Source organism: Schistocerca gregaria, chromosome 5, assembly GCF_023897955.1.
Source record: "Schistocerca gregaria isolate iqSchGreg1 chromosome 5, iqSchGreg1.2, whole genome shotgun sequence".
Taxonomy (NCBI): Eukaryota; Metazoa; Arthropoda; class Insecta; order Orthoptera; family Acrididae; genus Schistocerca; species Schistocerca gregaria.
In genome coordinates, this window is record NC_064924.1 from 10,754,387 (window position 1) to 10,770,685 (window position 16,299).

Sequence of the window (16,299 nt, forward strand, 5' to 3'; positions counted from 1 at the left end):
ACGCCATCCAAAACGCCCGACTGAAACCCGTCTGACATTTGTGAGATGTAACTGAGAGGTCAATTTGTGCTCAAAATGCTGCACTGGCAACATTTTCGCTGATTTGCACTGCTATAGAGGCATCTCTTCTCAGTATTTCTCTACGGGGCTTCCGACAAGTCGTCGCGCGCGCGAGTCTGACGTGATATTACGCGGTATGCCACGGCCTTTGCCACCTCGGTGTGCTGCGATTCGGTCGCGGGCGCGCATAGCGGAGGGCTGGCGGCGGCGTCACCTGGAACATGAAGCGCAGCTTGCCGGACGTGAAGGCGGGCGTCAGCTTGGCTCGGCGCGCGCGCCACTCGGCGCCGCGCAGGAAGAACAGCTGCCGGTTGACCGGCTCCTCGTCGTCCAGGTAGACGCCGCGGTCGCGGAAGGCGCCGAAGTCGCGCACCAGCACCCGGCGCACCAGCTCCGGGTCGCGGACCAGCAGCACCGGTCGCCCCACCGAGTACAGCCCCACGAAGCGCTCACCTGGCGGCAGGCGGCAGGGCGGCGGCCGTGTAGTCTGCAGTCTCCAGCCAGCTCCCCACGCCGACTGGCTAAAATTCTCTACAGTACATTCTACTTTCTCTTAATTACAACAGACATACTTTCCCGCAGTGGAAACTTCATGTCCACATTTGTGGTGTTCGATGCTTTTATCGTGTACAAGAGTTGCCAACTGTTGGGCATCGCTATAAAAACGTCTTCCAATCATTGTAGCAGTGTACAGCAACTTGTGACCACCACAATACGCGACAGTTGTCGGTGTTTTATACTCCAGTGTATAAATGAGTGTCAATGAATGTTAATTATTGTGCGACCAGCTTATTTATGACAGAAGTGACCATTTCAAAATTAGTTATTTTAGTCCATAAAAAAAAGCCAAGGGTCCAAAGTATATTTTGGAAACAGGTACATATTTCTGTATAAATCTTGCGCCTAAAATCTTAAATATCATCTTAGAGCATGGCAGCACAAAAGAAAATTTTTCATCCTCTAGAAAAAAATACAGATCAGAAAGATGTTATCAAAATACACACACACACACACACACACACACACACACACACACACACACACACACACACACACCTCTCATATATAAGCTGCTTTCGTGAAAGAACGAAAAACTTCACTAACTTTCGTAGATTTAACTGCTGCTGTGAATGGGACAGGAAGCAATAACATGTGAATGGGACAGGAAGCAATAACATGTGAATGGGGCAGGACGCAATCACATGTGAATGGGACAGGAAGCAATAACATGTGAATGGGACAGGAAGCAATAACATGTGAATGGGACAGGATGCAATAAAATGTGAATGGGACAGGAAGCAATAACATGTGAATGGGACAGGATGCAATAACATGTGAATGGGACAGGAAGCAATAACATGTGAATGGGACAGGACGCAATCACATGTGAATGGGACAGGAAGCAATAACATGTGAATGAGACAGGATGCAATAACATGTGAATGGGACAGGAAGCAATGACATGTGAATGGGACAGGAAGCAATAACATGTGAATGGGACAGGAAGCAATAACATGTGAATGGGACAGGACGCAATAACATCTGAATGGGACAGGACGCAATAACATGTGAATGGGACAGGAAGCAATAACATGTGAATGAGACAGGATGCAATAACATGTGAATGGGACAGGAAGCAATAACATGTGAATGGGACAGGATGCAATAAAATGTGAATGGGACAGGATGCAATAACATGTGAATGAGACAGGATGAAATAACATGTGAATGGGACAGGAAGCAATAACATGTGAATGGGACAGGACGCAATCACATTTGAATGGGACAGGAAGCAATAAGATGTGAATGGGACAGGAAGCAATAAGATGTGAATGGGACCGGAAGCAATGACATGTGAATGGGACAGGAAGCAATAACATGTGAATGGGACAGGAAGCAATAAGATGTGAATGGGACAGGACGCAATAACATGTGAATGGGACAGGAAGCAATGACATGTGAATGGGACAGGAAGCAATAACATGTGAATGGGACAGGACGCAATAAAATGTGAATGGGACAGGAAGCAATAACATGTGAATGGGACAGGAAGCAATGACATGTGAATGGGACAGGAAGCAATAAGATGTGAATGGGACAGGAAGCAATAACATGTGAATGGGACAGGACGCAATAACATCTGAATGGGACAGGACGCAATAACATGTGAATGGGACAGGACACAATCACATGTGAATGGGACAGGAAGCAATAAGATGTGAATGGGACAGGAAGCAATAACATGTGAATGGGACAGGACGCAATAACATGTGAATGGGACAGGAAGCAATGACATGTGAATGGGACAGGAAGCAATAACATGTGAATGGGACAGGACGCAATAAAATGTGAATGGGACAGGAAGCAATAACATGTGAATGGGACAGGAAGCAATAACATGTGAATGGGACAGGACGCAATCACATGTGAATGGGACAGGAAGCAATAACATGTGAATGAGGCAGGAAGCAATAACATGTGAATGGGACAGGAAGCAAAAACATGTGAATGGGACAGGATGCAATAAAATGTGAATGGGACAGGATGCAATAACATGTGAATGAGACAGGATGCAATAACATGTGAATGGGACAGGAAGCAATAACATGTGAATGGGACAGGACGCAATAACATGTGAATGGGATAGGACACAATAACATGTGAATGGGACAGGAAGCAATAACATGTGAATGGGACAGGAAGCAATAACATGTGAATGGGACAGGAAGCAATAAGATGTGAATGGGACAGGAAGCAATAAGATGTGAATGGGACCGGAAGCAATGACATGTGAATGGGACAGGAAGCAATAACATGTGAATGGGACAGGACACAATAAAATGTGAATGGGACAGGACGCAATAAAATGTGAATGGGACAGGAAGCAATAACATGTGAATGGGACAGGAAGCAATAACATGTGAATGGGACAGGAAGCAATAACATGTGAATGGGACAGGACACAATAAAATGTGAATGGGACAGGACGCAATAAAATGTGAATGGGACAGGAAGCAATGACATGTGAATGGGACAGGAAGCAATAACATGTGAATGGGACAGGACGCAATAAAATGTGAATGGGACAGGAAGCAATAACATGTGAATGGGACAGGAAGCAATAACATGTGAATGGGACAGGACGCAATCACATGTGAATGGGACAGGAAGCAATAACATGTGAATGAGGCAGGAAGCAATAACATGTGAATGGGACAGGAAGCAATAACATGTGAATGGGACAGGATGCAATAAAATGTGAATGGGACAGGATGCAATAACATGTGAATGAGACAGGATGCAATAACATGTGAATGGGACAGGAAGCAATAACATGTGAATGGGACAGGATGCAATAACATGTGAATGGGATAGGACACAATAACATGTGAATGGGACAGGAAGCAATAACATGTGAATGGGACAGGAAGCAATAAGATGTGAATGGGACAGGAAACAATAAGATGTGAATGGGACAGGAAGCAATAAGATGTGAATGGGACAGGAAGCAATAACATGTGAATGGGACAGGAAGCAATAAGATGTGAATGGGACAGGAAGCAATAACATGTGAATGGGACCGGAAGCAATGACATGTGAATGGGACAGGAAGCAATAACATGTGAATGGGACAGGACACAATAAAATGTGAATGGGACAGGACGCAATAAAATGTGAATGGGACAGGATGCAATAACACGTGAATGGGACAGGATGCAATAACATGTGAATGGGACTGGATGCAATAACATGTGAATGAGACAGGATGCAATAACATGTCAATGGGACAGGACGCAATAACATGTGAATGTGACAGGACGGAATAACATGTGTATGGGAGAGGAAAGCAATAACATGTGAATGGGACAGGAAGCAATAACATGTGAATGGGACAGGACGCAATAACATGTGAATGGGATAGGACACAATAACATGTGAATGGGACAGGGAGCAATAACATGTGAATGGGACAGGAAGCAATAACATGTGAATGGGACAGGAAGCAATAAGATGTGAATGGGACCGGAAGCAATGACATGTGAATGGGACAGGAAGCAATAACATGTGAATGGGACAGGACACAATAAAATGTGAATGGGACAGGACGCAATAAAATGTGAATGGGACAGGAAGCAATAACATGTAAATGGGACAGGACGCAATAACATGTGAATGGGACAGGACGCAATAAGATGTGAATGGGACAGGAAGCAATAACATGTGAATGGGATAGGACACAATAAAATGTGAATGGGACAGGAAGCAATAACATGTGAATGGGACAGGAATCAATAACATGTGAATGGGACAGGAAGCAATAACATGTGAATGGGACAGGAAGCAATAACTTGTGAATGGGACAGGAAGCAATAAGATGTGTATGGGACAGGAAGCAATAACATGTGAATGGGACAGGACGCAATCACATGTGAATGGGACAGGAAGCAATAACATGTGAATGAGGCAGGAAGCAATAATATGTGAATGGGACAGGAAGCAATAACATGTGAATGGGACAGGATGCAATAAAATGTGAATGGGACAGGATGCAATAACATGTGAATGAGACAGGATGCAATAACATGTGAATGGGACAGGAAGCAATAACATGTGAATGGGACAGGAAGCAATAACATGTGAATGGGACAGGACGCAATAACATGTGAATGGGATAGGACACAATAACATGTGAATGGGACAGGAGGCAATAACATGTGAATGGGACAGGAAGCAATAAGATGTGAATGGGACAGGAAGCAATAAGATGTGAATGGGACAGGAAGCAATAAGATGTGAATGGGACAAGAAGCAATAACATGTGAATGGGACAGGATGCAATAAAATGTGAATGGGACAGGATGCAATAACATGTGAATGGGACAGGAAGCAATAACATGTGAATGGGACAGGACACAATAACATGTGAATGGGACAGGACGCAATAACATGTGAATGGGATAGGACACAATAACATGTGAATGGGACAGGAAGCAATAACATGTGAATGGGACAGGAAGCAATAACATGTGAATGGGACAGGAAGCAATAAGATGTGAATGGGACCGGAAGCAATGACATGTGAATGGGACAGGAAGCAATAACATGTGAATGGGACAGGACGCAATAACATGTGAATGGGATAGGACACAATAACATGTGAATGGGACAGGAAGCAATAACATGTGAATGGGACAGGACGCAATCACATGTGAATGGGACAGGAAGCAATAACATGTGAATGAGGCAGGAAGCAATAACATGTGAATGGGACAGGAAGCAAAAACATGTGAATGGGACAGGATGCAATAAAATGTGAATGGGACCGGAAGCAATGACATGTGAATGGGACAGGAAGCAATAACATGTGAATGGGACAGGACACAATAAAATGTGAATGGGACAGGACGCAATAAAATGTGAATGGGACAGGAAGCAATGACATGTGAATGGGACAGGAAGCAATGACATGTGAATGGGACAGGAAGCAATAACATGTGAATGGGACAGGACGCAATAAAATGTGAATGGGACAGGAAGCAATAACATGTGAATGGGACAGGAAGAAATAACATGTGAATGGGACAGGACGCAATCACATGTGAATGGGACAGGAAGCAATAACATGTGAATGAGGCAGGAAGCAATAACATGTGAATGGGACAGGAAGCAATAACATGTGAATGGGACAGGATGCAATAAAATGTGAATGGGACAGGATGCAATAACATGTGAATGAGACAGGATGCAATAACATGTGAATGGGACAGGAAGCAATAACATGTGAATGGGACAGGACGCAATAACATGTGATTGGGATAGGACACAATAACATGTGAATGGGACAGGAAGCAATAACATGTGAATGGGACAGGAAGCAATAAGATGTGAATGGGACAGGAAGCAATAAGATGTGAATGGGACAGGAAGCAATAAGATGTGAATGGGACAGGAAGCAATAACATGTGAATGGGACAGGATGCAATAAAATGTGAATGGGACAGGATGCAATAACATGTGAATGAGACAGGATGCAATAACATGTGAATGGGACAGGAAGCAATAACATGTGAATGGGACAGGAAGCAATAACATGTGAATGGGACAGGACGCAATAACATGTGAATGGGATAGGACACAATAACATGTGAATGGGACAGGAAGCAATAACATGTGAATGGGACAGGAAGCAATAAGATGTGAATGGGACAGGAAGCAATAAGATGTGAATGGGACAGGAAGCAATAAGATGTGAATGGGACAGGAAGCAATAACATGTGAATGGGACAGGAAGCAATAAGATGTGAATGGGACAGGAAGCAATAAGATGTGAATGGGACCGGAAGCAATGACATGTGAATGGGACAGGAAGCAATAACATGTGAATGGGACAGGACACAATAAAATGTGAATGGGACAGGACGCAATAAAATGTGAATGGGACAGGATGCAATAACACGTGAATGGGACAGGATGCAATAACATGTGAATGAGACAGGATGCAATAACATGTCAATGGGACAGGACGCAATAACATGTGAATGTGACAGGACGGAATAACATGTGTATGGGACAGGAAAGCAATAACATGTGAATGAGGCAGGAAGCAATAACATGTGAATGGGACAGGAAGCAAAAACATGTGAATGGGACAGGATGCAATAAAATGTGAATGGGACCGGAAGCAATGACATGTGAATGGGACAGGAAGCAATAACATGTGAATGGGACAGGACACAATAAAATGTGAATGGGACAGGACGCAATAAAATGTGAGTGGGACAGGAAGCAATGACATGTGAATGGGACAGGAAGCAATGACATGTGAATGGGACAGGAAGCAATAACATGTGAATGGGACAGGACGCAATAAAATGTGAATGGGACAGGAAGCAATAACATGTGAATGGGACAGGAAGAAATAACATGTGAATGGGACAGGACGCAATCACATGTGAATGGGACAGGAAGCAATAACATGTGAATGAGGCAGGAAGCAATGACATGTGAATGGGACAGGAAGCAATAACATGTGAATGGGACAGGACACAATAAAATGTGAATGGGACAGGACGCAATAAAATGTGAATGGGACAGGAAGCAATGACATGTGAATGGGACAGGAAGCAATGACATGTGAATGGGACAGGAAGCAATAACATGTGAATGGGACAGGACGCAATAAAATGTGAATGGGACAGGAAGCAATAACATGTGAATGGGACAGGAAGAAATAACATGTGAATGGGACAGGACGCAATCACATGTGAATGGGACAGGAAGCAATAACATGTGAATGAGGCAGGAAGCAATAACATGTGAATGGGACAGGAAGCAATAACATGTGAATGGGACAGGATGCAATAAAATGTGAATGGGACAGGATGCAATAACATGTGAATGAGACAGGATGCAATAACATGTGAATGGGACAGGAAGCAATAACATGTGAATGGGACAGGACGCAATAACATGTGATTGGGATAGGACACAATAACATGTGAATGGGACAGGAAGCAATAACATGTGAATGGGACAGGAAGCAATAAGATGTGAATGGGACAGGAAGCAATAAGATGTGAATGGGACAGGAAGCAATAAGATGTGAATGGGACAGGAAGCAATAACATGTGAATGGGACAGGATGCAATAAAATGTGAATGGGACAGGATGCAATAACATGTGAATGAGACAGGATGCAATAACATGTGAATGGGACAGGAAGCAATAACATGTGAATGGGACAGGAAGCAATAACATGTGAATGGGACAGGACGCAATAACATGTGAATGGGATAGGACACAATAACATGTGAATGGGACAGGAAGCAATAACATGTGAATGGGACAGGAAGCAATAAGATGTGAATGGGACAGGAAGCAATAAGATGTGAATGGGACAGGAAGCAATAAGATGTGAATGGGACAGGAAGCAATAACATGTGAATGGGACAGGAAGCAATAAGATGTGAATGGGACAGGAAGCAATAAGATGTGAATGGGACCGGAAGCAATGACATGTGAATGGGACAGGAAGCAATAACATGTGAATGGGACAGGACACAATAAAATGTGAATGGGACAGGACGCAATAAAATGTGAATGGGACAGGATGCAATAACACGTGAATGGGACAGGATGCAATAACATGTGAATGAGACAGGATGCAATAACATGTCAATGGGACAGGACGCAATAACATGTGAATGTGACAGGACGGAATAACATGTGTATGGGACAGGAAAGCAATAACATGTGAATGGGACAGGAAGCAATAACATGTGAATCGGGTTAGAGTAATGACTTGGAGATTTCCTCGAAATTCTGCTCAGTCCATCCAGCATGGATCTTAGTCAAGTAAGATTGTTGTGGAAATACTGGCGTGAAATATCCATACGATGAATAATAAGTAAACTTTGCTGTCATGTATCTCAGGCGTGGCAGCCAGGTAAGTAAAGTAGGCCCAGGAAAGGCAAGCGTTTTTAAAATTTAAAAAGCTGTTCTTCTTTCTCCGTAGAGACAAATCAAAAGAAAAGCTGTAACGGTTAAAAAAAGGACATCAGAAATTTGCAGCAATGCTTCAGGACTAAAACAAGACAAGCTGTCCACTAATATGGGGCGCTGAGTTACTTCGTTGCTTGCGGCCGTCATAATAGAGTTAACAGTAATTGCAAATATATGGACATTACCATTTTAAAACCGTTGGAGAAAATATTACCAATGCTGCATTTAAAATTTTAAAATAATGTGTGGAAGGGAACGACACTGAGAATACTGCTAAAAGTCCTCATAGAGGAATATGAGCATATTATGCCTCCAACAAGTATCTTAACATTTCTCCACGCAAAAAAAAGTATTAGCTGAAGCGTGCTCAGAAAATCCTATTTCATATCCGTGCGCAGGAAGGTCAACTTATCGATGGTCAATCAGTATCTCGCAAACCCATACAGGAAGTGAATAAGGAACTGTATGGATTCTAAAATGCTGGCTAAGCGGGACTTGACCATCCACTCAAGGGCAAGAGAATGGCCGCTACTCGGGCAATTGTGATGCCTCCCTGGTTTGAGGAAGGCATTAAAATGGCCTCTCTTCACTAGTCAGAAAATTATCCAGATGCCCAGATGAGTCGAAGAAAAAACAAAAAAAGAGATTTTCTGTGCTCGTTCCTGTCAGGTTCGCAACATGTTGTAACCGAGCCTATCGAGATCAGGTGATGTTCCACGGGACAACTCGAATCTAATTACGAAACCGAGAAGCGGCAGTTATACTCTCCATCACTGGTGGGACCCGTCTCAGTAACAATACTGGCGCTGAATGGTTGATGGCTGGATTGGTGAAATGTTCTGCTATTGCTAACCTGCGTTGAAAGTTGCACTTCACAGGATTCAACATATAAATAATAAAAAAAAACTGTTGAAAAGCTGGGTAATGTACATCGTACCGATCAGGAGATGCCTGAAAGGAACTAATCCTGATAGCAGGCTACCAGTTCAAAGCAAACCTCTCACACAGTTCTGCACGTACACTGAGCTGACAAGTCGTGGGATGTGCACATTGACAAATGGCGGTAGTATCGCTTACACAAGATATAAAAGGACAGTGCACTAGCCGAATTATCCTCTGTACTCAGCTGATTCATGTAAAAAGTTTTCTGAAAGGATTATAGCCGCAAGACAGGAATCGTCAGACTCTAAACGCGGAATGGTGGCTGGTGGTAGACACATGGGACATTCCATTTAGGAAATCGTTAGGGAGTTCAATATTCCGAGGTACACAGTGTCGAGAGTGTGCCGACAGTACCAGATTTCAGGCATTACCTCTCACCACAGACAAAGCGGCGGCTGACGGCCTTTAGTTAACGATCGAGAGCAGCGCCGTTTGCATAGCGTTGTCAGTGCTACCAGACAAGCAACACTGCGTGAAATAACCGTAGAAATCGATGTGAGATGTACGGCGAACGTTTCCGGTAGGTCAGTGCCGCGAAATTACGCGGTAATGGGCTATGGGAGCAGACGACCGACGCGACTGCCTTTGCTAACAGCACGACGTGGCTTGCATCGCCTCTCCTGGGCCCGCGACCGTATTGGTTGGAGCGTAGACTACTGAAGAACTGTGGCCTGGTCAGATGAGTCGCGACTGCAATTGATAAGAGCTGATGGTAGGGTTCAAGTGTGGTACAGACATCAAGAATCCGTCGACCTAGGTTGTCAAGAAGGGACCGTCCACGCCGGTAGTGGCTCCGCAATGGTTTGGCCTGTGTTTACGTGGAATCTGCTGGGGCGTCTGGTTCTGCTGAATCGATCACTGACTGGAAATGGTTATGTTCGACTACCTGGACACAATCTGCAACCATTAATGGCCTTCACGGTCCGAAACAAGTGTGTCATATCACCAGGCCACAATTGTTCGTGACTAGTTTGCAGAACATTCTGGACAAATGGAACTAATGATATGGCCACCCAAGTCGCCCGACAGCAGGACGCGGGGGAAGAGGGCCGACACGATATTAGCAGGAATCGCTCAGTTTAGATAATGACGGGTCTCATTGGGTTAAATGAAACACGTTGGTGAAGAGCAGGCCGCTCTGTTGCATATTGTACGGAAACACGCGAGACATGAATTATTTATTTCTCAAAGCGTCATGTATCTGCCGCATTTTACCAGCGAGCCTCACTTACGTTTGTGTCACCTACCGTAACGTGTCTCGGTCAAAAAAAAAAAATAAATAAAAATAAAAATAAAAATGGTTCAAATGGCTCCGAGCACTATGGGACTCAACATCTTAGGTCATAAGTCCACTAGAACTTAGACCTACTTAAACCTAACTAACCTAAGGACATCACACACACCCATGCCCTAGGCGGGATTCGAACCTGCGACCGTAGCATTCCCGCGGTTCCGGACTACAGCGCCAGAACCGCACGGCCACCGCGGCCCTCTGTCTCAGTCACTATCGAACTTTGACCTGTGGGAACCAATTACAGTAGGACACCAAAGTTCAGTGGGACCAACTTGCTCTGAAACAGGCAGGACACCAAAGTTCAGTGGGACCAACTTGCTCTGAAACAGGCATTAGTGTGACGTAGTTGATTCTGGCGCTTTCTCTTGCGTTTTGTGATCGACAGTGGCTGATCTGGTGTCCCAGGAAGCTGCTTCATACAACTGCGTGAGTTGTTGCCTACTCTACCCTTTGTAAGAGCTTTTGATCTGCGATGCAATTTCGTTTCTTGCATTTCATGTACATTTTTAAGTCACGGTTACGAAGTATACTTCTTTATGTGGCATGTTTGCTCAGTTTGCAGTTTCCACTCTCTTTTATGAGCTGTTCAAATCTACGAGCACATATCGTGGCAGTATCCGGTTATAATTACACAGTCTGTGTATATCAGTGTGTTGCAACATCTCTCTCTCTCTCTCTCTCTCTTTCGTTCTGTCCCTCCTGTACCCCCCCCCCCCTCCCCCTTCTCTCTCTTTTAAAAGTAAGGGAAACTTTTTATAGCTTTCATTTTGGGTCTTGTGTAAATGATCATGTAATTTTCCATCCACGTGTGACACTTATACTGACGAATTACATTTGTCCATCTGAGATTACCTACTGCGTACAAATGTTTTGAATATTATAATATTAATTTACCATACCTTGCATATACAAACGCATTGCATTAGAAATTTCCCTTTATCTGTACGTACAACCATGTGGCTTCGTCCATTCACATTAAAGCTAGGTTACATCGTGGGATCTGTTCCAAATCTCTGTTGTTTGCTTCGGAAGAAAATTTCGTTTCAAAATTTGTACTGGGTCAACTTGTTAGCATTTTTCAGGTAAAGCGACGGCCTAAGATACAGCTTGGAATAGTAGTTAGACTAATTCCACATGCATGCTCACGGCTCATTGTTTAACAATTTTTCAAGTACAAATAGAACAGACGGCACGCACATGTCCTCTGCACGAGCTCGGCCTGCAACACAAAGTTCGTCACACACTTAGTCGTTAGTTGAGTAATGAGTGTGCTTGACATGTCACCTGTGCCCCTCAAAAATGTCTCACAACAGTTCCTGTTGCGCTTGCGAAGAGTGTAACGTCACAGTAAAGATCTTTGCTAGTCAATTACGTCACCAGGGATCCGTTTTAGAACATTTGGAGTATAAATCAGGATAAAGCTCGTTCGGAAGTTCTTTTGAACATTTACTCGGAAGTTTCCAAGGTGTGGGAGACTGTCAGTGTGTCTCAGCTTAGTTCTGTAACTTACCTTTGGCATTACTAGTAATAGCCATACCCTCGGAAATCTTCCCACACAACTATGACGTTGATGGATCGGATGGTAGTGTTCAGTAACTTTTCTCCTGATCTTTCCTTTACAGTTCGATGGCATTTGGCCGGCTGTGAGGGTGATCGATACCTGAGGTTTCCATCCTCCTGTCCCTGACAGGGTGGCATCCACCATGGACCAGGCAGCACGTTATCCCCTCTGACGACTGTCGAGTGTCTGCTTCAGCTGCCCCAACGATCGTCTTTGTGATTTCGTTTACACATACCTGGAAACTGTCAGGATGTACTAACACAGCGAGTTAGCTACATAGCGTCCGCTTCACCTTATTGATACCCCCATCGAGGTGACTCACTTTTCGACACTGCTCTGTATGGCGGGTGAATCGAGATAAGGGAATGCTCACTAAAATGTTGTGGATAACTACATCGCGTGCTGTGTGTAAGAGCGCTGGAGAGCACGTCTAGAGAATGGTGTTAGAGAATGCCCCGGTAGCAGCCCTGAAGGGTGGACTCTGGATCGTACGCAGAAGAACAAGAGAACTTACAGGCTCCTGCTTACGGAGTAGGCAGCATCGGAGGAGCGTCGCACACCGTGCGTGCTTAATTCCCCACGTGTGACTGACTGGTCAGCTGGGTGGGTCATCGGCACTGAGCCGTGGTAAAAATCGCTGTTTTGAAGAGAACGCCGCAGCGCGTAGTGTGAAGCACTCGCCCTCCGTTTCTGGCGGTGGCGCCGCTGTGGCAGTCGCAGCTTTTTTGTCGCCCTCTGGTGGAAAAGGGGAAAGGTTGCCTGTTCACGTGCATTTAAGGGGCGCTATGAGATCGCCAGGGGGAGTCTGTCAGTCTCGGCGAGTCTAGAAGGTAGGTCAGTCGAAGTGAGGCTGGGTCAGTCTCGCGTCACCAGTTGCTGCTCTGTCTCTCGTTTGCGTTTGTGCGGCAGTTAGTGTCTGTCGGTCGTCGGAGTGCTAGTATGTCTCTTAAAGCCAGAAAATGAGAGTCTTGCCACTCCGCCCGTAACAGAACTCAGCTAGTAGTCGCCCGGTCGGGGCTTAGTACCTGCATCTGAGTCTGCGCGGTAGGCCGTCAGTCTGCTCGAGTTGCTCGGGCAACGGTCATTGGCGGTTGGATTGTTCGTTGGTCGGTCGCACACTGGGACACAAGATGACTTGTCCGCCTGGAGGAGCGTCGGCGCATGTGAGGTCGCCACGTGAGTCCAGTGGCCGCGCCGTATAGCGAGGCGTAGTGGCTTCGCGGCCGACACGAGAACAACAGGAGTCAACCCACGACATCGGTCTGGCCGGGGCAAGCTGCGAAGCCCTGAGACGGGAGATCGGCACGCCTTCATGCATCAGTTGAAGCGGCTGGCAGCGGACGGCTAGGGAGAGCGATTTGGGGATGCTGCGGCAGGTCTTCTCGAGAAATCGCAGTTATTAGAAGCTGAGTGATTAGTGATATGTTGTTTCAGTTACTTGTTAAATTCTACTTGTGTCGTTGGTCAGTCTCTCGTCCACAGCTTGCTTGTTTGTCTGTCGTCCGCATTTGTTGGGCAGTTAGTGCCGGTCTGGCTGTCTGTCGGTCTGCCATACGTTAATAGCTGCCTCCGTCATGCTTATCAGATTCGGAGCTGAAGAATTTATAGATTTAATGTAAAGGCCGAATTCCTGTAACATGCTTTTATCTTGCCTGTCATCTTGCGAGGCGGTATAAGTGTAATGTAGAGCATGTTGTACACTTTATATAAGTCTGAATTTCATGGTTTTTTTTTTTAAATAGTCATTTTTATAAAGTTGCCATCCTTCCACCGTAAGAGTCCTTTTAAAAACAAATTGCACTTTTGGTGGAAAATTATTTCTCAGTGTGAGTGGTTGTACCATTTCCATCCCTCTTACGGGGTGCATAGTTAATGTGTTTGTGGGAGCTGTTAAAATTTTTAGTTTAAAGTAATCTGGTGTGTTGCAGATTTGCACCAGGGTAGTCTTTCAGAGGTCGTTGTGAGCGGCCGTGACTACGGCCGTGCTGAAAGGGAGCGGAAGCTTCTCAGTCCGAAGGCTCCTACTGTAATAAAATAAATAAATAAATAAATAAAAATTTTATTCTGCCTCTGAATAATTGTAACTTGATATTTCGAGGGTGTTTTTCTGCTTATAATTTTAAATCTGTTTTGAAAAAGCTTTTAGGAATAAAATTCACATTTCTTAAATTGTAACTTAATATTGCGGGGATGCTTTTCTGCTTATAAATTTTAAATCTGTTTTTGAAAAGGATTTTATGAATAAAATTTCTATTGGTTGAAATTTAATTTGTTTCCATCAGTTACTCCTTGGCAACTACTTCCACGCTCATATAGTGTGTTAATGTTCTTGATGAATTGCTAGAAAATAAAGTAAATTTTTTAAGAAAAGATTTTGAAAGTAATAAATTTACGGTTCAGGCGCCTTCTTCCTGAATTATCAAAGGCTGAACGAATTCGAGAAAAGGACTAATAGCCAATTTAATCTGGTATACTGTCATTACAGGCATAAAACCAGGTACGGCTAAGGTAAAACAGCTGCAGGACAGTAATTGACTACACTGAGCTGGGGGGTGGCGACCTCCTCTGGCCTCTTGTGTAGTGGGCTCGGCTCGGCCACCACAGCCGCCCTGCAGCCCTGTCACTCTGCCCCTCGCTGTCGACGACTGGAAAAAAATATTCTTACCAGAGAATGCTAAATCCTGGTGACGAGATCACGGTGAAAAACTACCAGTGAACCTGAGTTAACTATTCACGAATAAAACATAAAAACCACATACGCCACGTGGACATCGTCATCTAACAACAGAACCCACATACCCTGTCGACCTCCTGTATGAAAGTGACGAAAAACAGAAAATGGTATTGTTGAGTCCGTGCTCGCCGCAATCCTACAGATCATTCACATAGCTTACCGCACGCGCCTTTTTGGCCTCAGAAGTGGCCACCTTGCAACACTAACACTGCTTCACACAGCGCGTGCTGCAACTTTGTGTAACTCAGAGCTTTAAAATTACGGACCTAACAGTACACGCTGCATCGATAGTGGTGCGCCACAATGAAGTTGGGAAGCAGGATTTGTCCTTTTGCCTCAGGATGTGGGAAAGAGTCCTTCGGGTGTGGCATAAATGGATTCAGCAAAGGATAGCAGATTCTCTGTGGAACAGTCGAGGAGCAGACCGCTCTATCGTCGTGGTTTTTTTACTGCTCGTACTTTGCTCATAGAAAAGTACAGAGAAACACTTTGCCCTTAAAATGTTGCTTATCCTGTTTAACGTTTTCCCTACAAATGAAAATCTGCACCATTTCTTCTCCAGTTCGTCAGTGTTTTTCAAAAATGTTCAGATGTGTATGAAATCTTATGGGACTGAACTGCTAAGGTCATCAGTCCCTAAGCTTACACACTACTTAACCTAAATTATCCTAAGGGCAAACACACACACCCATGACGAGGGAGGACTCGAACCTCCGCCGGGACCAGCCGCACAGTCCATGAGTGCAGCGCCCCTGACCGCTGGGCTAGTCCCGTCCGGCGTCAGTGTTTTTCATTGGGGACAGTAGGAACGTGTCTTGCTTGCTCCCTCCTTCCAGAGTAGAGCTAACGGCGCACAGTGACAGCGCTGCTAACAGTGGTAACAGGAGTCGCCTCCAGAACAGTGTGAGAATGGCTGCAAGCTCCATTTTGCTCTCTGATGGGAACACCGACTCCTGAATATGTAAATGACCAATGTAAAGCATTGTTCGCCCACTACACTGACAGCCACACAGCTCAGGGATCGTTCTCCATCCCTTAGAAGTGAATAGTGTGGAGGGCGGAAAGCACACTAAGAAGGAGCTGACACTTTGGGGCGGCGGTATTAGCGTCCCCACACTTTAGCTCACTGCAGCTGATGGCTGTATTGTCCGTAGGCAATCTTTCACTAACTTCAAATATTCGTGCATTCACCACCAGCTATTGTGA

General features: G+C 44.9%; 1 protein-coding gene across 1 annotated transcript in view; it reads right to left on the reverse strand.

The window, feature by feature from the left end:
* LOC126273151 (cytochrome P450 6k1-like) overlaps nucleotides 1-16,299 on the reverse strand; it is a 159,497-nt gene that overhangs the window by 79,328 nt on the left and 63,870 nt on the right. The window contains exon 3 of the mRNA XM_049976604.1: nucleotides 275-513. Coding sequence (XP_049832561.1) covers nucleotides 275-513 — 239 coding nt within the window. The remainder of the gene's footprint in view (nucleotides 1-274; nucleotides 514-16,299) is intronic.